Below are 27491 nucleotides of genomic sequence, written 5' to 3'. Positions count from 1 at the left end.
AAGTAACCTCCCTCCAGTCTCAATCCACAACCCCCCCCCCCCCCCCCGGCAAAGGCTGGATAGCCATTTTGAAAGATGGCATTGACAGGCCCAGAGCCTAGGGGGCACTCAAAGCCCCACTAAATATCAAGGATGCCCACTAGACCACTACGGACATAATATAAGGTATTGGGGGGGGGGGGGTAACCTGAGGGTAGGTTAGTGCTGGAGGGTCGAACCAAGGGGGTACTTGGACTATGAAGGGGGTTACTTTGATTCAAGGTGAAGGTTTGGGAGGGCAGTGGGATAGGCGGTAGGGGTGGGGAGGGGTATTTTGGGCCACTGATGGCCCTTTGAGACAATGGCGGCCCCATGCAAAGGGGACCGCCACTGCGTGTGTTCCCTTTTGCCTGCAGAATTTTTCCGCAAGAAAAAATATCATAGAGAGCCACCACAATACTTTTGGTGGGAGGAGAAAATATCAGGGGAACACTACCCTTCCATGACAAAATATTGCGGCTTAATAAATGACTCTTAGATTGTAAACATGCTGAGGCAGGAAAATACCCAATATATCTGAATGTTGCTCACTTTGAGTTTAGGTTTGGAAATGGAGAAATTACTTACCTGATAATTTCATTTTCCTTAGTGTAGACAGATGGACTCAGGACCAATGGGTATTGTGCTAGCTGACATCACTCTACCTTTACCCATGCAGGTAGCTTAGCTCTTCAGTATTCTCCTCAAAAAGCTATTGTGGATATATGTGTGCTTAAATAACTTGATTAAACTTGGACTGGTTCAACTGATTTCCAGACTGGAGACCGCTAGTGCACTCAACCAATTAACGCCAACACCAGACAAACCAAGGGTGTCTTGAACTAGGGGTAAGACATGGCTTACCCGTACTTGCTTTAGTCTCGAGGTTCTCGATTTGTGGGGCAGCCATGGGCAGGATGCTGAGTCCATCTGTCTACACTAAGGAAAACGAAATTATCAGGTAAGTAATTTCTCCATTTCCTAGAGTGTAGCCAGATGGACTCAGGACCAATGGGATTTACAAAAGCTTCTCCCGGACAGGGCAGGAGGCTGCCCGTGGCCCACTTAATACTGCCCTTGCAAAGGCTGTGTCCTCCCGGGCCTGAACATCCAGATGGTAGAACCTAGAGAAGGTGTGTTTGGAGAACCATATCGCCGCTCGACAGATCTCGGCTGGCAACAGCAGCTTGGTTTCCGCCCAGGATACTGCCCGGGCCCTCGTCGAATGAACCTTAACTTGTAGAGGGGTAAGGGCTTTCCTGCCTCTACGTAGGCCGCCTTGATTACTTCTTTGATCCAGCGGGCTATGGTCGCCCACGAGGCTGCTTCCCCTTGCTTCTTCCCGCTGTGATGGACAAATAGGTGATCCGATTTGTGCAGCGGTTCCGATCTTTCCGGGTATCGGACTAGGAGTCTGCAGACATTTAGATGGCGAAGAAGATTTTATTTTATTTATTTTATTTATTTAACATTTTTCTATACCGAACTTCATGACAAGCTTCATATCAGGCCGGTTTACATAAAAAACTTAGGGAATAACTGAACATAACCGTATAACAGGAAGGCCGAAGCGCAGATACAAATAACAGGGAGAATGAACTTGGGGGCTAGAGTAGCCAGGAAGTAAAGGACAGAAATAACTGGAGAGTGAGAACTTATGAATATACAGTGGCTGGGTCGGTCATTTAGTCTATTGGGCTAAATGAAGGAATTGATGCAATGTTAGGCTTGAGGGAAGGCTTGGATGAAGAGCCAAGTCTTGAGTTTTTTTCGGAATGTAATCAGGCAGGGTTCCAGTCTTAGATCCGTCGGCAGGTTGTTCCAGATGATGGGGCCAGCTGTGGAGAATGCCCGTTCTTTCGTGGAGGTTAGGCGAGAGGATTTAGTTGGGGGAACTTGAAGGGTTCCTTTGTGTGCCGCTCTGATGGGTCTAGTAGATGTGTATAGTTTGAGTGGGAACTGAAGGTCTAAAGGTAGTTGGTTGTGTATGGATTTGTGGATAATGGTGAGAGCTTTGTGCAAAATTCTGTATTTAATAGGTAGCCAGTGTAGGTTTCTAAGTATAGGAGTGATATGAGTTCTCCGGTTGGTGTTGGTTAATAGCCTGGCTGCTGAGTTCTGGAGCATCTGTAGTGGTTTTGTGGCAGAGGTCGAGAGTCCTAAGAGGAGAGTGTTACAGTAGTCCATTTTGGAGAATATTGTTGACTGAAGGACAGTTGTGAAGTCCTGGAGATGGAGGAGTGGTTTGAGTTTTTTCATAACTTGGAGCTTGAAGAAAGTCCTTAGTAATATTGTTGATTGATTTTTTTAGGTTCAGATGGTTATCGATGGTGACTCCTAAATCTCTGACTTGAGTGGTTTGAGGAATAGAGGTTGTCTGATCATGGCTGGTGGAAAGGTCGGCGGAGATGAGAAGGATTTCTGTTTTGGCTGCATTGAGGACCAGGTTCAGGCTGGTGAGTAGGTGGTTGATGGACTCAAGGCAGTTCTCCCAGTAAGAGAGCATTTTTGGAAGGGATTCTTTTATTGGGATCGGGATCTGGACGTCGTCAGCATATAAGTAGTGGATTAGGTTAAGGTTTGTGAGCAGCTGGCAAAGAGGCAGTAGGTAGATATTGAAGAGGGTGGGGGATAGAGAGGAGCCTTGGGGAACACCTAGAGTAGATTTGAATTTAGGAGATTCTTTGTTATTGATAGTGATTTTGGAGCTTCTATTATTGAGGAATGAGCTCAACCATTGGAAGGCGTAACCAGATAATCCAATGTCTGAGAGACGATTGAGGAGGATGCTATGGTTCACGGTGTCAAATGCCACGGAGATGTCTAAGAGAACTAGCAGGAATGAAAATCCTTTATCGAGGCCCATGAGGATGTGGTCTGTTAGGGAGATGAGGAGGGTTTCAGTACTGGATAACTTGCGGAAGCCATATTGGGAGGGGTATAGGATTTTGTGTTCCTCCAGGTAGTCCGAAAGCTGTGTTCACCACCTTCTCGGTGAGTTTTGCTAGCAGCGGGAGGTTGGATATGGGTCGGAAGTTGGAGAGCTCATTTGTGTCTAGGTTGGGTTTCTTCAAGAGAGGTTTAATAGATGCTGTTTTAAGGTCATCCGGGTATACTCCTTGGGCTAGGGAGCAGTTAATGATGTCAGCCAGGGATCTGGAGATGGTGCCTGGGATGAGGAGCAGAAGTTTCGTTGGGATGTGGTCCAATGGGTGGCTGGATGGTTTCAGCTTCTTGAGTGTTGCTTCTATTTCCAGCGGGGTGGTGGGCTCGAAGGAATCTAGTGTGGCTCTGGGGGAGCGAGTGGTGGTGAAGTTTAGAGCTGGTGGTGTTGGGTTAGTAGGCAGAAGCGCTAGCATGTTTGCAATTTTATCCTGAAAGAAGAGTGCAAGTTCATTGGCTTTGGATTGCGCCTGATCGTCCGGAATGGTAGGGGCAGAGGGTTTAGTGAGTTGAGATACATAGGAAAACAGGGCCTTAGCGTCATACTGAATATCATGGATTCTGCTGGCAAAATAGTCTTTTTTAGCTTGTAGTAGAGAAATCCTATAAAGATGCAGGATGCGTTTGTAGTCTGATAAGGTTGTTGAGTTGGGGGACTTCCGCCAAGAGCCTTCCTTGTGTCGGAGGTCTTGCTTCATTCGTTTAAGATCTGGAGAGTACCACGGTTGCTTCCTTTTTTGAGTCCAATTGATGGTTTTCGTTTCTTTGGGGCATAGTTTGTTGGCAATAGACTCCGTGATATTGTGCCAGGATAGAAGGGCTGAGTTGGGGTTGGAGGTGTCTAGATTGGGGAGTTCCTTGGAAAGATGTTCACAGAGTATCGGAGGTACATTTTCTTCTGAGATGGATGGTGGAGTGAGGTTGTGGTTGAGAAGGGTTTCCTCGAGTCGTGAGAGCAGCTGATATAAGTGAATGGTCAGACCAAGGGACTGGGGTGCAGTCTGGAGTGTTACTGTATGACAAGTGTGAGTTTAGGAAGATGAGGTCTAGTGTGTGTCCAGCTTTATGGGTGGGTTTATTGACGATTTGTTTAAAGCCCATTGCCTGTAGTGTGGATAGGAAGGTTTCGCAGTTGGGTGAGATCGGGGAGGCGTCAACATGTAGATTGAAGTCCCCCAGAATCATGGCAGGTGAGTCCATGTTAATGTATTTAGTAATGGTTTCTATAAGAGGTGAGGCATCAGAGTCTAGTGTTCCCGGTGAGGCGTAAACAAGGAGAATTTGAATATGTTTTGACTTGAACAGTCCGAGTTCTAGTTTATTGGAGGAGGTCTTGACGGGTTGCTAAGGTTCAATTCTTTCTTGGTAGCTAGGAGCAGACCGCCCCCTCTTTTTTTGGGTCTTGTGATTGAGAAGACATCATAAAGGTGTATAGGTAACTGGTTTATCAATGGGGTGTCTGTGCTTTTTAACCAGGTTTCCGTGATAGCACATACATCTGGATTAGAGTCGAGTAGGTAATCGTACTGAATGTGTGTTTTCTTTGTGAGGGACTGAGCGTTGAAGAGGGTTAGAGAGAATATCGTGAGTCTTAGCAGTTGGGTCAAGGGTGAGAGCATGATTGGGATGAGTGATCTCGTTGATTGATTCAATGTCCGTTGGGAAAGTTTGGAGAGGTGGGAGTGGTGATGATGGATGATAGGAATGGGGTAGGTTTGCATGGTACCTACTCGGTTGGAGAGGAGAGGATGGTGTGGAGAGGAGAGGATGGTGGTAGGAGCTGGTCTGGCTGGACCGGGATGCAGCAGGGTTGCTGGAGAGGTTAGATGAATGCTGGAGCGGCTGGATGAATTCAGGATAGCTTGGATGAATGCTGGGGTGGCTGGGCGCGTGTATGTGGAGAGTAGTTGAGGTAGCACTTAGGTTAAGTGCGTGTGGAATCTTGGTTTGTTAATGTGGCGCTGGTATTTTATAATTTTGAGGGACCACCTTAGAGGCCACGCAGGAGGCTACCCGTATATATATCGCAATAGCAACAGACATGCAGTTCTTCCGGAGGTGGTCCAGGGATCGGGCCCGCTTGAGTGTGCTGGTCGGCTCGGGTCTCCTGTGCTGTGTTGCTGCTTCTGCTTCCTCTTCGTGGCGGTAGAGAGGTCGGTGCCGAGGTGGATTGAAGAGGATTGAGGGCAGTTGAGAGGAGAGATAAGGGGGAGCTTTAGCAGCACTTAGGGGCTGCACAAAGGGGTGCACAAAGGGGGCAGGCCCCTTTGTCGCGCTCCTTTGGCGCGACGCCGGAAGTGCTGGGATTTAAAGTCCAGCTCGCCGGTGGAGCACGTCATGTCGGGTGAGCGCTGATTGGCTGATGCGGCGGGGAGGAGGCGGCTTCGGAAGCCTCGTGGCCAGTGCCTGGGCCGTCTGGGGTAAGTGTAAAAAAGCGAGGCCTTACCCCGATGGGCCTGGGCGCCGGTTGCGCAGGCCCTCGCAGTGCCCTCCCTCCAATGAGGCCGCGGGACGAGCACTCATGGCTGAAGAGGATCGCCGGAAGGAAGTGCTGGGGTTTAAAGCCCAGCTCGCCGGTGGAGCGCGTCGTGTCGGGTGAGCGCTGATTGGCTGATGCAGCAGGGAGGAGGCGGCTTCGGAAGCCTCGTGGCCAGTGCCTGGGCTGTCTGGGGTAAGTGTGAAAAAGCGAGGCCTTACCCCGATGGGCCTGGGCGCCGGTTGCACAGGCCCTCGCAGTGCCCTCCCTCCGATGAGGCCGCGGGACGAGCGCTCGTGGCTGAAGAGGATCTTCCGAGTCCTTACGGTCATCTGGAGATGGTAGTGAGATGGTTTGGTTCAGGTGAAACTGGGAAACCACTTTCAGTAAGAATGAGGGGACAGTGCGCAGCTGTATGGTTCCAGGCGTGAACTTGAGGAACGGTTCCCGACAGGATAGTGCCTAAAGTTCGGAGATGCAATAAGCTGAACATATTGCCACCAAGAATACAGTCTTCAAGGTTAGAGATGTAGTGACAGGCTGCGTGTTGGTCTGAAGGAAGTTCCCGCTAGGAAGTCTAATACTAGATTGAGATTCCGTAGAGGCACTGGCCACTTTAGGGGTGGTCTAAGTTGTTTAACCCCTTTCAGGAAGCGAGAGACATCTGGATGGGTTGATAGTCTGATGCCGTTCACTTCGACTCTGAAGCAGGCCAGAGCGGCAACTTGAACCTTGAGGGAGTTGAGTGACAAGCCCTCCTTCATACTGTCCTGCAGGAACTCCAGGATCATGGGAATTTTGGCAGCCCATGGGAGAATCCCGCGGTCCTCACACCAGGCTTCAAATACTCTCCATATCCGTATGTAAGACAATGATGTGGAGAACCTGCGCACTCGGAGCAGGGTGTCAATCACTGCCTTAGAATAAAACGATCTTCTTCAGGGGCGTCCTCTCAAGGGCCAGATCATAAGAGAGAATTGAGACGGATCTTCATGGAGGATTGGACCCTGCCAGAGGAAGTCCGTGTGGAGGTAGGCACAGAGGGTTCCCCGCCAATATTCTTCGCATGTCTGCATACCATGGTCACCTTGGCTACTAGTAGAACTAGTACCCTGTGATGCTCTATCTTGCGGATAACCCTGCCCAGTAGTGGCCAAGGGGGGGGAAGGCATGCAATAGGTCTTCCTGTGGCCAGGTCTGGACGAGAGTGTTGATTCCCCATTATTGTGTTTCTCGTCTGCGGCTGAAGAACCTTGGGACTTGGGCATTGGAACGGGTTGCCATTAGGTCCATGGCTGGGAGGTCCCAGGGATTTACTATCAGTTGGAAGGCTGTGGTCGACAGCGTCCATTTCCCTGGGTCTAGGCTCCCTCTGCTAAGGTAATCTGCTGAGACGTTGCCATTTGCCGCAAAGTGGGAGGCTGAGATCCCTTGTAGGTTCATCTCCACCCATGCCATGAGGGGGTCTATCTCCAGAGACACCTGTTGGCTCTTGGTTCCTCCCTGGTGGCTGATGTAAGCAACCATTGTTGCGTTGTCTGACATTATTCTGATTAACTCGCCCTGGAGTTTGTGACTGAACTGCAGGCACGCTAGTCTGACTGCTCGAGCTTCCAGGCAGTTTATATTCCATTCTGCCTCTTCCTTGTTCCATTGTCCCTGGGCTACCAGTTCCTGACAACAGGCTCCCCACCCTCGAAGGCTCGCATTCGTGGTGAGCAAGATCCACTTCGGTGGGGATAGGCTTACTCCTCTGTTTAGGTGGTCTTCTTGTAGCCACCACTGGAGCTGAGCCTGAATCACTGCTGGTAGCTGGAGGTGAACTGAATAGTCCTGGGATAGTGGGTTCCAACGTGATAGTAGCGAGCACTGGAGCGGTTTCATATGGGCCCTTGCCCACAGGATGACTTCCAGGGTTGATGCCATGAGGCCGAGGACTTGAAGGTAGTCGCATACCTTGGGGCATGCCATGATAATCAATCACCGTAATAGTTCCATCAACTTCCTTCTCCTTGGGGGGGGGGGGGGGGGGGGAGAAAGAATACTTTGTTCTGTTTGGTGTCAAACCAGGCTCCAAGGTACTCTAGTGACTGCTCTTGTTAGTGTTCATGACCCACCTGAGCTCCTGCAGTAGACTCTTGACTCTGCTGGTCACCTGTCGACTCTCCTCCGGAGATTTCGCCCTGATCAGCCAGTCGTCCAGGAAAGGATGTACCAGAATTCCTTCCTTTCTCAGCACTGCCGCCACCACTACCATAATTTTGGTGAAGGTCCTGGGGCGGATGCTAGGCCGAAGGGAAGCGCCCAAAACTGGTAGTGGTGGCCCAGTATCGCAAAACGCAGGAAGCGCTGGTGATCCTAATGGACTGGGATGTGAAGAGAGGCCTTGGAGAGGTCCAGGGAAGTTAGGATCTCTCCCAGTAGTTCTGCCATTATAACAGAGCACAGAGTTTCCATGTGGAAGTATAGAACTCGCAGACAATGGTTGACATTCTTGACATCCAGGATGGGTCGGAATGACCCTTCCTTCTTGGGGACGATAAAATAGATGGAATAACATCCAGTATTTCACTGGAGTGTGGGCACCGGAGTTATTGCCTTCAGACTGAGTAGTCTTGTTAGTGTGTTTCTACTGCCAGTCTCTTGGAGTGGGAGTGGCAGGGTGATCTCAAATTTGTCTCGAGGGATGCAGCGGAATTCCAGAGAGTACCCTTCTCGAATGATGTCTAGGATCCATTTATCAGACTTTATCTCGACCCATTTTTGGAAGAAGAGGGCTAGAATACCCCCCTATGTTTTCTTCCTGTGGATGGGTCGTCCTCTTCTCATTGTGGGGCACGGCTGGAGCCTATCCCTGGTCCTGCTTCCCTCTTGGTCTGTCTGCTCCGAAACAACTGGGAACTTCCGGATGGGCGAGGTGTCTGGAACTGCATGTTCCTGTAGGGTCTAAAGCGCTGCAATCCTCAGCCCTTGGGCCTTCTGGGGAAGACACGCCGATATCTTTTATTCCTATCTTCAGATAATCTAGGCACTGAAGATTCACCCCATTTGTTGGCTAACTTCTCCAATTCGCTTCCGAATAAAAGAGATCCTTTAAAAGGTATTCTTCTGAGTTTGGCTTTAGATGTCGCATCCACCAACCAATTTCGTAGCCATAGTGGTCTTCTGGTTGCCACTAACGAGGCCACGCCCCTGGCTGAGGTGCGCACTAGATCCGAGCTTGCGACAGTGAGGAAGGATGCTGCAGGTTCCATCAACTCTCTGGTATGAGTTCTGGAGGTGTCAACCTCTCTCTCAAGAGAAGTAAACAGGAACGTGCCACCAGTGCACAGCAGGAAGCAATCTGCAGTGTCATTGCTGTTGCTTCAAAGGCCTGCTTAAGGATGGATTCCAATCGTTTGTCCTGCGTGTCCTTCAGTTCCACTCCTCTTTCAACAGGAATCATTGTTCGCTTAGAAACGGCACAGACCATAGCGTCCACTTTAGGGAAACGCAGGCGTTCCTTGGCCGCCGGTTCCAGAGGGTATAGGGCTTCCAATGCCCGCCACCCTTTGAAGCTGGCCTCCTGGGCATTCCATTCCAGGTCAATCAGTTCCTGGATGACTTCCATCATTGGAAAATAGCATGAGGCCTTACGAAGGGACACCAAGATGGGGTTTTTCTTTGGTTCCGCCATAGGGTCGGTACCCAGAATACCCAGCGTCTTTAGAGTCTGGGAAACAAAGGCAGGTAAATTCATCCTTGGGAAAGAAGCGAAGCATGGTTCGGTATGGTTCCATCCCTGGGAGTCGCTCTCATCATCTGAGGTGTCTGCATCTCCGTTAAGGAGATTCTTGATTAGGCGAGGCATATCTAGAGGAATCCAAGCCAGCCCAGGAGGATCTAGAGCTCCCGGTAGGGGTTGAGCCTGGTGCGCGGCTGGGACTGGTTGTGCCCGAAGGTTTGCAGCCCTTTGAAAAATTCCACCCAGGAGAAGGTCCCTGGGTCCATGGTGATCCCGGGGAGAAGGGGATTAGGAGCCCCAGAGGTGCCTTCCTGAGGGGCAGATGTGCTGGCGATACATAAGTCCGTGGAGCAATTGGCAGTAGTTCCAGACTCCTCTCCCAACAGTAGGGGTCCGGATTTTAGTTCCCCCTGGGCTTCTTCGCAGAGAAGGCATAGGCAGGACGCCAATTCAGGCTGCGCGGCTCTTATGTGGCAGGCTGTGCAAAGGGAGTGACCCTTGGCCTTCTTGTGCGGTGGTGCCATTATTTTACATGAGTTTGTGCACGTGGTTATGCGTCCGGGTGCGCTTAGTTGTGCGCACGACTATGCGCGTGTCTATATTGGGCACACGCAAGTTAGGCACATCGGCCGCCCGGCCTGCCCCGCGCGTAGCGCCAGACAAGGAGGGAATATGGTGCAGATGACCCTGATCGCAAAATGGTGCAGATGACCCTGATCGCAAAATGGCGTGTCCCCCCCCCACCCCGAGGGTCTCCACCGGATCGGGGCCTAGCCCAGGCAGGGCTGCTCAACGTGATCGGTGCCCCTTTAAACCTTGCCGGAAGAAAGTTTCGGTATGGCAATCTGAGCTCTGGAGACCCAAGACCTAATTTAAAGATTTTCACTTTACCTGGTCTTGGTGCTTACCAGTCGTGTGCCGGACGGTCTCCAGCTGTGGGGGGGGGGAGAGGGAAATACCTTCACTGCCGCACTTGATTCAGGACCCGCTGCCTCTCAGCCACCCTGAGGGCTAAGTCCACGCTGGGAACCAGCTACCGGACCGAGGCTCACCTTTGAGGGATCTCGGAAATCACCTCAGGAATTCTCAACTGGGGGAGGGACCCTTAGGTTTCACCGCAGGAGAGCAGGGCTGGTCTTCTAAAAGGTAAATTTTCTCTTTTCTTTGTTATAATTGCTAACACTATTCTAGTGTGTGGGATAGTGTCCACATCTGCTAAGGAGATGGAGAAATACTGAAGAGCTAAGCTACCTGCACGGGTATATGTACAGTGACGTCAGCTAGCACAATACCCATTGGTCCTGAGTCCATCTGGCTACACGCTAGGAAAGGCTATTATTAAAATCTAAAAATCTTAAATTTATGAATGTCGGAATACTGGAGTAAGCTGGCCAGGAGAGACCAGGGAAGTGAGACCTAAGGTTAGGGATCAGAAAGCAGTGAGCCTGTGCTGCAGTAAGCCAGGAAATGGGAGACTAGAACAGCAGTAGGGGAAGATAATTCAGCTCTCATTTGTTGCTAAGTCAGGAAAGGGCTAAAAGGAGATGGTAAAGAGGGCAAGGATTGCTGGGCTGAGGACTAGGGAAAAAACTACAGTAACCAAAAACCAGAAACAAGGATGAAGGGAGAGAGAGAGAGCAGCACTTGCCAAAAAGACCAGGTGGCGAGGACAGCCTCAAGGTGATGAATAGGGATCTTATGGTGCCTTTATGTAGTGCCCCAACCCAATTCTATCCACATGTTTTATGGCTTGTGCATAGGATTCAAACAGGTCCCCACAAGGTACAGATGCATAGAAAGGAATATAAAAAAAACCAGAGGAAGAAAAAGTTAAAAATTGAACATTTCAATACCTAAATTGAAATTATAATTTAAGTCTCCCTAGACAGTAGTGCCCTACAAAATTTGTGTAGGAAAATTATAAAGCTTTGTATGGGTAGCCCACTAAAGAGAACAGCACAAATCAGGACAGGAAGACAATTATGCACATACCTCAGCACACTCCAGCAACAGTGCTTATGCTAGAAAATGTACCATGTCCTGTTCTGGATTCTAAAGTCAGTATAGTGAAATTTGTTTTTGGTATAACTTGAAAATGGGTTCTCCAAGTAAATTTCTGGGAGCCATGCTTAAGGACCTCTTGTTACCATCACCAAATCTCTTATCCATCAGCACACATAGCTGCTTCTGCTCAAGCATGGCCAGGGAAAGATCAAGGGGTGAAGCAGAGAAGCACTGATGTAAATTTGGAAAGCTGTATGTAGTGGTTTCAGTACGAAATAGCAGAGGGTAGGCCAGACTGGTGGTTCAATGGCAGTATGGCACGCTGCCATGCAAGTCAGCTGGGGATGCTGTAGATTCAGCATGCCAAGCCCCTGGGGAACAGGGAGTTTTGGTCATCATTAAGGGCAATACCTGCTGGCCATATTTACATTAAATCAAATATTTTATTGCCCGCTTTTTCTTGAAGTACAAAGAGTAACAATAGTCAGCAAAACACAAGATAAAATACAAACAATCCACAGTTAGTCAATATATGTGTCTGTATCTTTACTTATTATAATAATTTAAGTTTTAATTTTATACTGATTAGGTCAATTTTTTGTAATTTGCAAATTATAAAAAATTTAAATAAATAAATAGGACAAGCAAGTCAAAATAAAAACAATTAAGCCAGAATAAATAAAATAAGCATAACAAAAATACAAATAAATCCTTATATGCATGTCTCAGCCTTAGAACCACATCTATAATGAGCAGACTAGAATTGTGGGAAGGGGGGGGGTCTATTAGAATAGCGGAATAATACCCAGGTAGCTGTAAATAAAGTTTCATGGCGCCAGAATCCCAGCACTGGTTCTGAGAAGAAAGGAGGATGTAAAAAAAAAAAAAAATCATGGTGGGTGCTGCAGGACAGGAGTGACATGCATTGATAGAGCTGTGGGACAAGTGAGGTGTGGGGAGCTTTGACAGTTTGAGGAAAAAAGTGTCAGACCATGAAAACTCTTGACTAATCAAAAGCAAACAATTTACATTTACTACCAGGTTAATCATTACTAACTTTACAGCTGTTCAGTTAAGGGTTGTGAAGCATGACCATCACTCAATCTCTCACTTCTGAAAGGGTGAAGTTTACCACCAGCTGTATTGTCAGTTCTAAATGATAAAGGGGAAAGTTGCAAAGGTCTTACTGCCAGCAAAGTCATTCTGCACCAGGCCCCGGTATCTCTCGTAGTTACACTTCCTCTCATCCGATTCCTGTTCCAGAGAGCTGAGAAACATGACACAAGTAACATTTTAATGGGTCAAACCAATGATTCATTAAGTCCAGCATCCTTTCCCCAACAACAGCCTATCTGGGTCACTTGGAAGCACCCAGCACGTCCAAATGAGAAGATTTATTCCCTGCTGCTCAGTCCAAGTAGTAAGAGACAGCATTCCCCACATCTACCTGGCTACTAACTGTTAAAAGACCTGTCCTCCAGAAATTTGTACAAATATATGTTTTAAACCTAGCTATATTATTAATTTTGACCACAACCTTTCAGAACAAATTCCAAAGTGTTAGCTGTAAGTAGATTGCAAAAATATTCTTAAATTTGTTTGATATTTACCGTTTTTTTTGCTCCATAAGATGCACTATTTTTCCCCCAAAAGTGGGAGGAAAATGTCTGTGAAAAAAAAAAAACACCCAAACTACAAGCCCCCACCCTCCTGCCCCCCCCCCCCAAGACTTTCCAAAAGTCCCTGGTGGTCCAGCGGGGGTCCGGGAGCGATCTCCTGTACTCGGGCCATTGGCTACCAGTATTCAAAATGGCACAGATAGCCTTTGCCCTTACTATGTCACAGGGGCTACCGGTGCCATTGGTCGGCCCTTGTCACATGGTAGGAGCAATGGATGGCCGGCGCCATCTTGTGCTCCTACCATGTAACAGGGGCCGACCAATGGCACCGGTAGCCCCTGTGACATAATAAGGACAAAGGCTATTGGCGCCAATTTGAATACTGGCAGCCGACGGCCCAAGTGCAGGAGATTGCTCCCGGACCCCCGCTGGACCACCAGGGACTTTTGGCAAGATTTAGGGGGGGGGGTTGTAGTTAATTAAATTTATAGGGTTGGGATGGGGAATGGGGACAAAAAAAAAAAAAACATTTCATGCCCTCCCCTAATTTGCTCCATAAGACGCACAGATGCCAGGGAACAGAGCCAGTTTAGCACACTTTTTTTTTTTTTTTTAATTTTCCCCCTCTGAATCCTAGGTGCGTCTTATGGTCAGGTGTGTCTTATGGAACGAAAAATACGGTAAATCATTTTACTGACTCATCTAAACCTAGTATTATTTAAAAGGAAAAATAAGTTTTCCCTATTAACTTGTTCAACTCCATTCAATATTATATAAACGTCTATCATATCTAATGACCAACAGTTTTAAGCAGCAACTTGCAATGACAAGTTTTTAATTGTCACCAATGACTGTAAAAGCTGGTACTGGTAGTTTCTTGATTGGGGGTCGTAGGCGTAGTACGCCCTTTATAAAATCGGGAAACCAGAGAATGACAGGCTATAGACTCTCCATTGAGAGGAGTGTGATAAGCTGATATAGTGCTGAGGTGAACACGAAGAGAGGCAGTGGCTAGACCTTGCGTGTAGAGTAGGTGGAGAAAAGTCAGAAGACGTTCAGGTGGACAGGTGAGTGGGCCTATGCCCATGGAAGAACACCAGGAAGCATAACGCTTCCATTTTCATTGATAGCTTAGTCGCGTTGATGGTTTCCTGGACGTGACTAGAATATCTTCCAACTGTGGAGAGATGTTTAGTGTTTGGAATGTGAGCCTTTCAATCTCCATGCAGTGAGATCCAAGGATGCGTGAAGTGGATGGAGAAGTGAGCCCTCCTGTTGGGTGAGGAAGGTGGGGGCATTTCCTAGAGGAATTGGTTTGCAGATTGATAGCTGAATTAGGTAACTGTACCACGGTTGATGTGCCCATGCTGGTGCGATGATGATTAGATCCGCCTTGCCCTCGATGCACCTCTGTACTGTGCGAGAGATTAGTGGGATCAGAGGGAATGCATAAAGGAAACCTTGAGACCAAACGAGGAGGAATGTTTCCTGTAGCAATCTGTGTGCGCTGGGGTATACTGAGCAAAAAAGGTTGACCTACTTGTTGCATTCTGTTGCAAAGAGGTCAATCTGGGGAAGACCCCAAATCGAGAAAATCCGATTGGCTACCTCTTGGTCTAGTTCCTGGCTACCTCTTGGTCTAGTTCCTGGCTACCAGTTAAATTTAGAGTATGCTACAAAATCATTACATTAATCCACTCATTGCTAAATAGCACAGATTCCATCTGGCTATGTTCCATTCTGCGTGTGTACAAACCTGGAAGAGAATTAAGATCAGCGGGAAAAAATCTATTAGAGGCTCCCACAGTGAAAAAGGCCACGTTAAACATAACAAGACAAAGAGCATTCTCGGTCGTGGGCCCTATTTTGTGGAATGCCTTGCCTGATGCTTTGAGACTAATTTCGAATCGAAAAGAGTTTAAGAAAGCTTTAAAAACTCATTTGTTTAAGGAAGCATTTGTGAGCATAGAAACTATGAATTAATCTTATAGCCATGAAAACTTAGCTCTTCTTAATCACTACCCTTAATACCATAGTTGCTTCTTCTTTTTCTCTCTTTTAGTTTGTAACGTAGCAGCCAATTAAATACTATCCTAGGTCATCAAAAATGTTTTGTTATTGATCATGTCATTAATTGTATTTTTATTCAAACTTTGTTTAGATGTTCATTTTCACTTTATTTTATTTTATATTTTATTTATTTTATTTTATTTTAGTTTTGTTTTTTTTTTTATATTTTCTTGATTATAAGTACATTGTTGTAAACCGTTTTGATCAATATTTGTATTGGTAAGCGGTATATAAATACGTTAAATAAATAAATAAATAAATAGTTACCATTAGTGTGGGTGAAAAATTCTGCTCAGCTTGTCCGCTTTGGAATTGTTGATTCCCGGCAGGTATATTGCTTGTAGTGAGATTCCCTTGCTGTGGGCCCATTCTAGAATCTCTATTGTTTCTTTGCAAAGGTTCCATGAACCTTGCTTGTTTATGTAAAACATCGCTACTTGGTTGTCTGTATGAATCATGACGACATGGGTGTCACAGATTGTGTTCGAAAGCTCAAAGGGCATTCTTGATAGCCCGTAGTTCCAGGAGGTTGATGTGGTAAGTGCGTTCGTGAATGGACCACAATCTCTGAGTCTGTAGGTTGGTAAGATAGGCATCTGTTGTAAGAACTAATTGATGTTGAAGAGGCCTCAGCGGTGAGCCTTCTGTCAATGCTGGTGGGGTTATCCACCAGTGAAGGTCTATTTTCATGTTGGTTGTCAATGTCACCAGGGTGGACAATGGACTTCAGAACTGAGACCATTGATATTTTAGGCCCCATTGTAGGCGAAAGATGTGTAATCTCGTGTGTGGAACCACATAGGTGCACGCTGCCATATGACCCAGCATGGTCAAAACTTGACGGGCTGAAGTATTTGTAAAGTTTAACAGACGCTGGGCTAGTGTAGCAAGAGCTAGTGCTCGAGGTTGTAGTAAGAAAGCTTTGTCCTGAATGGTGTCTATAGAAGTTCCGCTGAAGTCCAAAGTCTGAGCAGGTTGAATATACGATTTTTCGTAATTTATAAGGAGACCCAGATTGTCCAGGCAAGTGATTGTGCAAACTAAATTGTCTCTGAGGAGAACAGGATTGGGGGCTACTAATAGCCCAACATCTAGATAAGGGAATATCTGAAACCCCTGTCGATGGAGGTGTGCCACAATTATCGCTAGACATTTTGTGAACACTCTGGGAGCGGAGGAGAGACCGAAGGGAAGGACTTTGTTTTGAAAGTGTTTCTTTCCCATCTGAAAACAGAGGTAAGTCCAAGATTTGGAGTGCATTGGTATGTGTGCATATGCATCTCTTAGATCTATGGAGCACATCCAATTCATGGGGCTGTAGGAAGGGAAGAATGGATTTGAGAGAAGTCATTTTGAATTTCTCTTTTCGAATATGTTTGTTGAGGGAGTGTAAGTCCAGAATTGGTCGTAGACCTCCGGATTTTTTGGGAATGAGGAAGTATTGTGAATAGAATCCCTTCTAATATCGGGATAGAGGTACCTCCTGTATACAGCACTGTTGAAGTAGGTGATTGACTTCTTGAAGAAGAATTTCCTGATGAATACTCTGATATTTAGTGACAACTGTATGCGGGAGAGATGGAGGGGATGTGGAATTGAGAGAGTATCCGTCTCGTATTATAGTGAGGACCCACGAATCTGATGTTATGGTGCTCCATTGTGAAAGAAAGTGGGACAGCAGTCCTCCTACTTTCTGGGTGGGTAGTGGTGGCCGAATTATTTCTAAAAACTTTGTTGGTTTTTAGGTGGTGAAGGGTCTGCAGACTGGCATGGCTGACTAGGAGCACGTGGGCGCTGACATGAAGCTGGTTGCTGGTAAGGCTGTTGGCGATTTGTCTGATACTGCTGGGGCCTATAGGTGGTATAAGGCTGATATGGACGTCTTGGGTAAGGTTTTTTTATATGAACCGAAATGAAGTGGTCACGTGTCAACGAAAGCACTGCTACTTTCTGTTCTTTCAATTTTGCCACAGTTTCTGTGAGTTTATCACCGAAAAGGTTGTCTGGTCGACAGGGAAGATTGGCAAGCTTATCATGTACGTCATCATCCCTTATGGTGCTCGCCCTTAACCATGCCAGTCTGGCTGCTATGGCGTTAGACGTGGTTTTAGCAGAGGTTTCAAATCCCTCGTAAATGGAGCGCACAAGGTGCCTTAGTCCTTCCTCCATGTCATGAAATTCGGGTGGAGGTATGTTGTCTTCTGAACCTTGTTGTAACAAAGGTTTTAAGTTCTGCAGGCATTCGAACAGATACTGAGCTACGTAAAATTGATGTCTTTGAATCTCGGCGTTCAGAACTCCTGACTGGAAAGCTCTTTGCAAAGTCATTGAGAATCTTATTGTCTTTGCCTGGTGGATTATTTGAATGTAATCTGGATTTGCATGCCTTCTGCATGGCTGACTCACCACAACTGATGCATGCGGTAATTGCACATTGGTGTAGAACGCAGAATCTCGCATTCTATATTTTAAATATGTTTTCCGCGATGTTGGGGTTGTGGAAAATGGAAAGTCCCAAGCTTTCTCCAACACTGATTCCAGCACTGGGTGAGAAGGAAGTGCTGTCTGTTCAGCTGGAGTGTCAAATATCTTTAAGATGCCAAACATCTCCTGTCTAGGGTCGGGTACCTTTTGTTTCCACTCCCAATCGCTGACCTACTTTTTTTTTTTTAAGAATTGGGAGTATGTGAGATCCTCCGGTGGTGAAACTGGTTCCGGCGGTAATTCTTGTGGGTCAGACAGGTAGCCGGTTGACGACCCTGGGGAAGAGGATGAACTAGGAGAATCCATTGGAGGAGGTGATCTGCTAGGTTTTGTTTTTGGTGCTGGTCCAGGTTTTGGCAATGAAGGCATCTCCTCTGGTTCAGTAGGGACTGGCTGGGGTTGCTGTTGAACCAATGTCAAAAATTGTGACAAGATAGTAGTAATCTGTGTAATAGTATCAACAGCCAAAGTTGAAGTTGATGGTTTTGGATCCGGTCTTTAGCCCGGCAGCAATAGAGCTGCTCTGAGGATGTCTGTGTCTGGTCCTCTAGGGCGTCCAACGTCTTTCAGTGGATAAGAAACTTTGGGATTTAGTGGATCCTGCAATAGTGATGTGCTGCTGTGATGAGAAGCTGCGGATAGTCTGGAGCAAACCTCAGATGATGGAGAAGAGGTTTCTGATAGCCGTGGCAGGGACGGACTATCCTCAGAGTCTACCACTAGTAGTGGGGATGAACTCCTGGGTCTTTTATGACCGGTTGGATGTTTTTTGTGCTTTTTTGCGGGTTGCATCTGTAGCTTCGGTGACTTCGGCTTTGGCGCAGTGTCATAAATGCTCCTCCGGTGCGTCTACGTTCTTCCAATGTGTCGGAGCGTCGATGTGCCATAGATGCTTCGACGCCATAATCCTTCGACGCAGGTTGCGTCCGCAGCACATCTCCCGCACCCTGCATAGATGGGATTTTGGATTTCCCTCTCTCTTTTGGACCTGGTGGATCCGCAGAGGTGGCCCTTCGATGGGCTTGGGCTTTAGGGGTTGTCTTCGTTCCCGGAGACGACCTGGCTGAAACCTCAAAGGGGGCATATGAGCCCGATGCCTTCTCTCAGTTAGGCGATCCGTGTGACTCTTTGGCATTGCGCCCGTGGGGACATATGTCCGCAGTTTCTGCAATTAGCCTGGTCGTGTTTAGGACCGAGGCAAAGATACAGAATTGATGTCTGTCAGTTACAGACATGATTTTCCCACACTCACAAAACTTAAACCCTGGACAAGGCATGTTAAAGTAAAGTATCCTGTCTGGTAATTCTGTCAATTTTTAAACAATTCTTGTCAGGTTTTTTCTCCTCACAACAGAGAAGAGCTCCACATGCAGTCAGTCGCGCGGAAAAAAACGGACTGAGGAGCCTCGAGGAGGCAGAGGGACAGGCAGGAGGGAACACCTCACCAAAAGACTTTGGGTGATCTTGGAGAGCTCCGCCACCTAGTGGCACAGAGGAAGTACCCAGACAGCATGGCTAATTCAGCTACTTATCTATGGAAAAGAAAGCCTACAGAAGTGAATACTGCTGAGTTGTAAGTTATATCACCATCTTTGTGTTTGGAACTGTGAAAGAAATCATTCTTTAACAGCAGCACTAACGCATGTTCTGACTAAGCAGGCATGTAAGATGGTAAACAGGAAAAGAATGTTTTCTGTACGTGGACCAGAAATGTGGAACTCTGCACTTTTGGAGGCGAGAGTTGAAACAAATTAACTCACCTTTAGGATGAAGGTGAAGGCGTGGCCTTTACAATAGGGTCCTTGTTTTAGGTCACTTTGTTGTACAGACCGAGGTAGGTAAGAAGGTGGTCTTTGGTTATGTAAGTTGTGGTAGAGTTTGTTTTAATGGAAGTTTTATTTTATTGTTGTGTATGGTTTTAAATTGGTTGCAATTTTATTTTACTTTATATTTGTGAACTGCTCTGTTGTGCAGTATAAAAAATAAATAAGCAAGGAAAGCAGTGCTGTTTATGTTCTTGTTTCTTGTCACTAATAAAGAAGTTTATGAGAGATTTTTGCCAGAGTCCAGGCTGAGTCTGTTAACTACCCCAAGACCACTCACAGTGCCACACCAGCATATAGAAACTTAGGGAACCTCTCTATAAACTACATTAACAGTAAATTTAGATATTTATATCTAGAGAGCACTAAACAGCAGTTGTTTAAAAGATTAAAAAAACACTGGTTCCAGTCCACTATTTACCATCCTCCACTGAGAGAACTGGAGAAATTACTTACTGGATAATTTCGTTTTCCTTAGTGTAGCCAGATGGACTCAGGACCAAAGGGTATTGTGCTCTCCTGATAGCAGATGGGAGACTGAATCAGACTTCAAAAGCTGACATCACTCTAAATATACCCGTGCAGTAAGCTTAGCTCTTCAGTATTCTCCTTGAAAAGCCATTGTGAGTATATGTTTGCTTAAGTAACTTGATTAAACTTGGAATGGTTTGCACTGATTTTCACACTGGAGACTGTCAGTGCACTCAACCAATTAATGCCGACAACAGACAGGCTGTAGGTGTCTTGAACTAGGGGTAGGCCATGGGTTACCCGTATTTGCTTAGTCTTGAGGTTTGCTACCCGAGGTTCTCATTTTTTTGGGGCAGCCGTGGCGGGATGCTGAGTCCATCTGTCTACACTAAGAAAAACAAAATTATCAGGTAAGTAATTTCTCCATTTCCTAGCGTGTAGCCAAGCTGCACGTGGCCCACTTAGTGCTGCCCTTGCAAAGGCTGAGTCTTCCTGGGCCTGAACATCCAGGCGGTAGAACCTCAGAAAGGTGTGTATGGAGGACCACGTCGCCACTTGACCGATTTCGGTTTCCGCCCAGGAGACTGCCTGGGCCATTGTAGAATGAGCCTTAACCTGTAGATGTAAGGGCTTTCCTGCCTCTTATGTAGGCCGCCTTGATTACTTCTTTTATCCAGCGGGCTATGATTGCCCGCAATGCTGCTTCCCCTTGTTTCTTCCCTCTGCGAAGAATGAACAGGTCCTGATCTTTTCAGGTATCTGACTAGGAGTCTGCTGACATTTAAATGGCGAAGGAGGCGTGAGTTTTCAGTCCATATGTTCATCTGAAGATGGTCTCGAGATGGTTTGGTTCACTTGAAACTGGGAAACCACTTTTGGTAAGACGGAGGAGACCGTGCGCAGTTGTATGGTTCTAGGCGCGAACCTAAGGAACGGTTCCCGACAGGATAGTGCCTGAAGTTCGGAGATGCAACGAGCTGAACCACTAAGGATGCCGTCTTCAATGTTAAGAGACGTGGTGAAAGACCACGTGTTGGTCTGAAGGAAGCCCCCCCCCCCCCACGCTAGGAAGTTTAATACTAGGTTGAGATTCCATAGAGGTACCGGCCACTTTAGGGGTGGTCGGAGTTGTTTAACCCCTTTCAGGAAGCAGGACACATCTGGATGGGTTGCAAGACTGATGTTGTCCACTTCGGCTGCGAAGCCGGTCAGTGCGGCAACTTGAACCTTGAGGGAGTTGAGTGACAACCTCTTCTTCATACCATCCTGCAGGAACTCCAGGATCCTGGGGTTTTGGATGTCCACGGGAGAATCCCACGGTTCTCACACCAGGCTTCGAATACTCTCCAGATCCGTATGTAAGACAGGGATGTGGACAGCTTGCACGCTGGGAGCAGGGTGTCAATCATGGCCTTTGTGTAACCGTGATTCTTCAGGCTGGTCCTCTCAAGGGTCAGACCGTAAGGGAGAATAGAGACAGATCTTCGTGGAGCATCGGGCCCTGCCGAAGAAGGTCCCTGTGTGGAGGTAGGCACAGAGGGTTCCACGCAAGTAGTCTTCGCATGTGTGCGTACCATGGTCGTCTTGGCCAGTCCGGGGTGACTAGTAAAACTAGTCACCTGTGGTGCTCTATCTTGCAGATGACCCTGCCCAGTAGTGGCCATGGGGGGAATGCATACAGTAGGACTTCCTCTGGCCAGGTGTGGACGAGAGCATAGAGTCCCTGTGGCTGAAGAACCTGGGAACTTGGGCATTGAGCCGGGTTGCCAGTAGATCCAAGGCTGGGAGGCCCCAACTATTTACTATCAGTTGGAAGGCTGTAGTCAACAGCGTCCATTCCGCTGGGTCTAGGCTCTCTCTGCTGAGGTAGTCTGCTGAGATATTATCTTTACCCACGAAGTAGGAGGCCGAGATCCCTCGTACGTTTATCTCCGCCCATGTCAAGAGTGGGTCTATCTCCAGAGACATCTGCTGGCTTTTAGTTCCTCCCTGGCGGTTGATGTAAGCCACTGTTGTTGCGTTATCCGCCATTATTCTGATTGACTCGCCCCGGAGTCTGTGGCTGAATCGCAGGCACACTAGCCTGACTGCTTGAGCTTCCAGGCAGGTTATGTTCCATTCTGCCTCTTTGTTCCATTGTCCCTGGGCCGTCAGTTCCTGACAGTGGGTTCCCCACCCTCGCAGGCTCGCCATCCGTGGTGAGCAAGATCCGGTTCGGTGGGGATAGGCTTAACTCCTCTGCTTAGGTGGTCTTCTTGTAGGCACCATTGGAGTTCAGCCCGAACCTCTGTTGGTAGTTGGAGGTGAATTGAGTAGTCCTGGGATAGTGGGTTCCATCGTGACAATAGGGAGTGCTGGAGCAGTCACGTGAGGGGCCCTTGCCCATGGAATGACCTTCGGGGTTGATGTCATGAGGCCGAAGACTTGAAGATAGTCCCATACCTTGGGGTGTGCATTGGTCATCAATTGTCGTGATTGTTCCATCAGTTTCTTTCTCCTCAGAGTGGAGAAGGAAAACTTTGCTCTGTTTGGTGTCGAACCGGGGGGGGGGGGGGGGGGGGGGGGGGGAGCGGGGAGCTCAGCCCCGGTACTCTAGTGACAGAGGGCTGTAGACCACTTTTGATCAGGTTCACAACCCATCCGAGCTCCTGTAGTAGGCTCTTGACTCTGCTGGTCACCTGTCTGCTCTCCTCAAAAGGCTTTGCCCTGATCAACCTATCATCCAGGTAGGGATGTAACAGGATCCCTTCCTTCCTCAGTGTTGCCGCCACAACCACCATAATTTGGTGAAGATCCTGGGGGCGGCTGCTAAACCGGAGGGTAGCTCCCGGAACTGGTAATGGTGACCCAGTATCGAAACGCGCAGAGTTTCCATGCGGAAGTGTGGTATGCGTAGATGACGTTCTTGAGATCCAAAATGGATCGGAATGACCCTTCCATTATAACGGAGCACAGAGTTTCCATGCAGAATTACAGAACTCGCACACAACGGTTGACGTTCTTGAGATCCAGGATGGGTCGGAATGACCCTTCCTTCTTGGGGACGATAAAATAGATGGAATAGCGTCCAGTATTTCGCTGGAGCGTGGGCACCAGAGTTATTGCCTTCAGACTGAGTAGTCTTGTTAGTGTGTATCTACTGCCAGTCTCGGAGTGGGAGTGGCAGGGTGATATCATAAATTTGTCTCGAGGGATGCAGCGGAATTCCAGAGAGTACCCCTTTTCGATGATGTTTAGGACCCATTTGTCCAACATTATCTCGACCCATCTTTGGTAGAAAAGGGCAAGTCGACCCCCTATGGCTTCTTCCTGTGGATGGGCCAGTCTCATTGTGGGGTACGGCTGGAACCTGCCCCCGGTCCTGCTCCCCTCTTAGTGTGTCTGCTCCGAGAGGACTGGGACCTACCGGAGGGGCGAGGTACCTGGAACTGTGCATTCCTGTAGGGTCTAAGCGCTGCGATCCTCGGTCCTTCTGTGGGAGGAACGCTGGGGTCTTTTACCTCTATCTTCCGGTAGTCAGGGCACTTGAGATTCGCCCCATTTGTTGGCTAACTTCTCCAATTTGCTCCCGAAAGAGAGAGATCCTTTAAGTCAGTGGTTCTCAACCCTGTCCTGGGGACCCCCCCCAGCCAGTCGGGTTTTCATGATATCCACAATGAATATGCATGAGAGAAAATTTGCATGTTATGGAGGCAGTGTATGCAAATTTTCTCTCATGCATATTCATTGTGGATATCATGAAAACCCGACTGGCTGGGGGGGTCCCCAGGACAGGGTTGAGAACCACTGCTTTAAGGGGATTCTCTTGAGATTTGCTTTAGATGTCGCGTCCACAGATCAATTTCGAAGCCATAGATGTCTTCTGACTGCTACTACCGAGGCAATGCCTCTGTGCTGAGGTGCGCACTAGGTCTGAGCTTGCGTCAGTGAGGAAGGATGCCGCAGATTCCATCGTCTTTCCGGCCGTATTTGCATCTATCGAGAGGAGTAAGCAGGTACGTGCTACCAGTGCACAGCAGGAAACAATCTGCTGTGTCATTGCTATTGCGTTGAAGGCCTGCTTAAGGATGGACTCCAATTGTCTGTCTTTCAGTGCCTATCCTCCCTCAATGAGAATCGTTGTTCGCTTTGAGAATGCACAAACCATAGCGTCCACTCTCGGGAACGCAGGCACTCTTTGGCCACAGGTTCCAGGGATATCGGGCTTCCAAGGACCGCCCCCCCCCCCACTTTGAAGTTGGCCTCCGGGGCCTTCCATTCCAGGTCAAACAGTTCCTGGATAGCTTCCAACCTAGCAAAAAGTAGCATGAGGCCTTACGAGGGGACACCAAGATAGAGTTCCTCTTTGGTTCCACCACAGGGAAAGTGCCCGGAATGCCCCGCATCTTTGGAGTCTGAGAAACGAGGGCTGGTAATTCTTCCTCGTGGTTCCATTCCTGGAGGAATTTCTCCTTCTTCCAGGGAGTCACTTTCATCACTGAGGTGTCTGGTTTTTGGTTAGATGAGGCCTGTCTCGAGGCATCCGAGTAGTGCCGGGAGGATCTTGTGCTTCCGGCCTGGGTTGAGCCTGGTACACAGTGGGGGCTGTTTGCAGCCCTTTGAAGAATTCCACCCAGGAGAAGGTCCCTGGGTCCATGTTGACCCCAGAGGTGGAGAAGGGGCCCCAGAGGTGTCCTCCTGTGGGGAGGCCGTGTCAAGGTACGTAGGTCTGGGGAGCAACGGTCAGTAGTTCCGAAATCCTCCGACAGTGGGGGTCCGTTCCCCCTGGGCTTCTTCGTACTGTGGGCACAGGCAGGACTTCAATTCAGTCTGAGTGGCTCTTATGTGGCAGGCTGTGCACGGAGCAGGCCCATCTGGCCTTCTTAGATGCCAGTGCCACTGAATTAATGCATAGGCGCATAAGTTTCACTGTGTGTGAGAATTTGTGCGCGGCCGTAGTTATGCGCACGGTATTTGTGCGCTCTGGTATGCGCGCGGCCAACTTGTGTGCGCACAGCTCCGAGTTGTGCACGCTGCTGCGCGTGCAGCTATGCATGCGACTATGGGATGCGCACAAGTTATGCGCATCGCCGAGGGGAAGGAAAGATGGCGCCGACGACCACCGCGTGTAAGATGGCGCCCCTCCAAAGGGTCTCCACGTGTGTGGACCCTTGCACCGGATCGAAGCCTAGCCTAACCAAGGATGCTCTACCCGATCGGTGTTCCCCTCTTTTTTTTATTTTTTATTTTTTTAAACTCGCTGGAAGCAGAGTCGGTACGGCAATCCAAGTTCTGGAGACCGGAGACCTGAACTTAAAGTTTCCTTCTTACCTGGTCTTGTCGCTTATCGCTTGTGCATCGGACAGTCTCCAGCTGCGGGGGGAGAGGGTTTTACCTTCACCGCCACGCTCGGATGTGCACTTGCTGCCTTTCAGCTACTCTGGGGGGCTAAGTCCACACCGAGACCAAGGCACAGAGGGATATCTGAGATCACCTCAGGCATTCTCAACTGGGGGAGGGACCCTTAGGTTTCATCTGACCACAGAAGACCGCTTTAAACAAGATCACTTACCTGCACCCAGGAACGAAGCAGTGCTCTCGAGCGGCCGATGCCTGTTTCCCTGACACTGAAGACGTTCAGGGCGCAGGGGGCCCGACCCCGGAGACCTCGAGAGCCAGCGGACGTGGACCCCTCTCTCACGCCACCAGGTCCCAGCGAGACGGTCCCCCGATCCTGACACCAGCACCGGAGACCTGAGCCCGACACCGGAGTGAAGCGGGCAGGTGGAGGCCAGGCGCCACCCTCCAGTGGAACTCAGCACAAGCAGGAAGAACAGACTGCCCCCTGACGTCAGAGGAGGAGCCAGGTGAGTAAATTCAAATACTTGCTCACCCCAGGCGCCGCGCGCCGAAAGAGCGCATCCAAAGGGGCAGGCCCCTTTGCGCGCTGCCCATTCAGCGCTCCCTCTTAGCCCATCAACTGGACACTTTTCAACTAACATTAGTTTATGATGACAAATCACCTCTCAATCTACCACTTAATTTCATCCTTATAACTACTCTCCTCTTAACACTCTCACATTAGACTTTCTAACAATTAGAACTTCAAACAATAAACATGGATGCAACAAGGAAACTACCAAATCGAAATAGAGGAACTACCCCTTCAAAAAGCAACCAATTGTAAGGAAACACACACCCTCTAATCCTCGATATACAAAAAAACAACAACTTCCAAGCATCTCAAATAACATACATCCAATATTCAAACTGTATTCTACTCTCATTCATAGTCAACGCACGCTCTATAGTAAAGAAAATACCTTTAATCAATGACCTGCATATTGACTCTAAACCAGATTTCATCGCAATAACGGAAACCTGGCTCAAAAATACCGATTCCGTACTCATCAACCAACTAAACAACCAAGAATACAACATATTCTCAATTCCCCGAAAAAGAAAAAAAAAGGAGGTGGTCTATTGTTAATCTCCAAAAAAACCTACAGCTCACACTTCGTCCAACAAACATATCTGCACCCTTTGAAGTCTCATTATTTGATTCCACTAAACTTCAAATATGCCTTGTCTATTGTCCACCAGGATCACTCAACAAAAACTGCTCACCCCTAATCGAATACATCATGAATATTTCACTCAGCAAACCCATCCTGGGTGATTTCAACATACACTTTGACACAATCAACCAATCAAAAACATGCCAAACCATCATCGATGCACTATCAACACTACATCTAACACAAGTAGTTGAAACTCCAACCCACAAAGCAAGTCACACTATTGACCTCTATTTATTTATTTGTACTTTTTTATATACCGAAGTTTAGCTAGAGGCCTTCACTCCGGTTTAGATGTAAAACAACATATTACAATATGAGTAACCACAGATATAACAATGTAACTGGTAATACGAAATATACCAATATAACTGTTGTGATCAGAATAAAGTATAACAGTCACAGGAATAACAATATAGCTGGTGCGACTAATATATATATATATATATATATATATACATATATATATATATATACATATATACATACACACACACATATATATATATATATATTCATCAACCTCATATTCATCAACAACGAAGATTGGAATACTATCGCATCCCACACCACAGAAATACCTTTGTCTGATCATCACCTAATCCAAGCATCCTTGACAACCACCTCCATCCTTACTTCTCCTCAAAACCCACCGAATAAAACATACCGCTCCCCTTTCAACACTGAACTCCTACAAGAAACTCTTCAAACAGAACTAACCAACATTGATCTATGAAATTCTGATGAAGCCACAGCATCATGGCTAATGATCACTAAAAAAAAGTAGCTAACATCAACCCCACCATAACAAAAACAATAAAACAATCAAAACATAACAATCCTTGGTACAATGATTTATTTTATTTTATTTATTTAGCATTTTTTTATATACCGATAACTGTTTGCACATCGTAATGGTTTACAATTAATTTCGAACTAATAGGCAAAGGCCTTTACATGATACCATCAGAGCTTCCAAACGTTTACTCCGCAAAAAAGAAAAAGAATGGAGAAGGAATAAAACCTCAGCCACACTAAACAAATATCGAAACCACCTAGCACAATACAAAAACACCATCAACAACGCAAAGAAAGAATACTTCTAAAAAAAAAAAAAAAAAAAAATTTACAAATTTCATCATAACACCAGAATGCTCTTCTCAATAGTACAATACCTCACAAAAACAACCCAGTAAACTACTTGCACCTCACACAAAAGCGATGATTTTGCTGAATTCTTTAATAATAAAAATCGAACTTAATACAATCCAACTTTATCGACAACACCCAGCCCATATGTTC

General features: G+C 47.4%; 1 protein-coding gene across 9 annotated transcripts in view; it reads right to left on the bottom strand.

Annotated features, from left to right (window-relative positions):
- Positions 1-27491, bottom strand: part of CLASRP (CLK4 associating serine/arginine rich protein) — a 531120-nt gene that overhangs the window by 362731 nt on the left and 140898 nt on the right. For all 9 annotated transcript variants that reach the window (XR_003859212.1, XR_003859213.1, XR_003859215.1 and 6 more), the window contains one exon: positions 12353-12432. Coding sequence is in view for 4 of the 9 variants with exons in the window: in XM_029620007.1 (XP_029475867.1) it covers positions 12353-12432 (80 nt within the window). In the remaining 5 variants the exon portion in view is untranslated. The remainder of the gene's footprint in view (positions 1-12352; positions 12433-27491) is intronic.

This window comes from Rhinatrema bivittatum, chromosome 11, assembly GCF_901001135.1.
Source record: "Rhinatrema bivittatum chromosome 11, aRhiBiv1.1, whole genome shotgun sequence".
Classification (NCBI taxonomy): Eukaryota; Metazoa; Chordata; class Amphibia; order Gymnophiona; family Rhinatrematidae; genus Rhinatrema; species Rhinatrema bivittatum.
The sequence above is the reverse complement of the archived record's forward strand: the minus strand, read 5'-3'. Positions and strand labels throughout refer to the sequence as shown.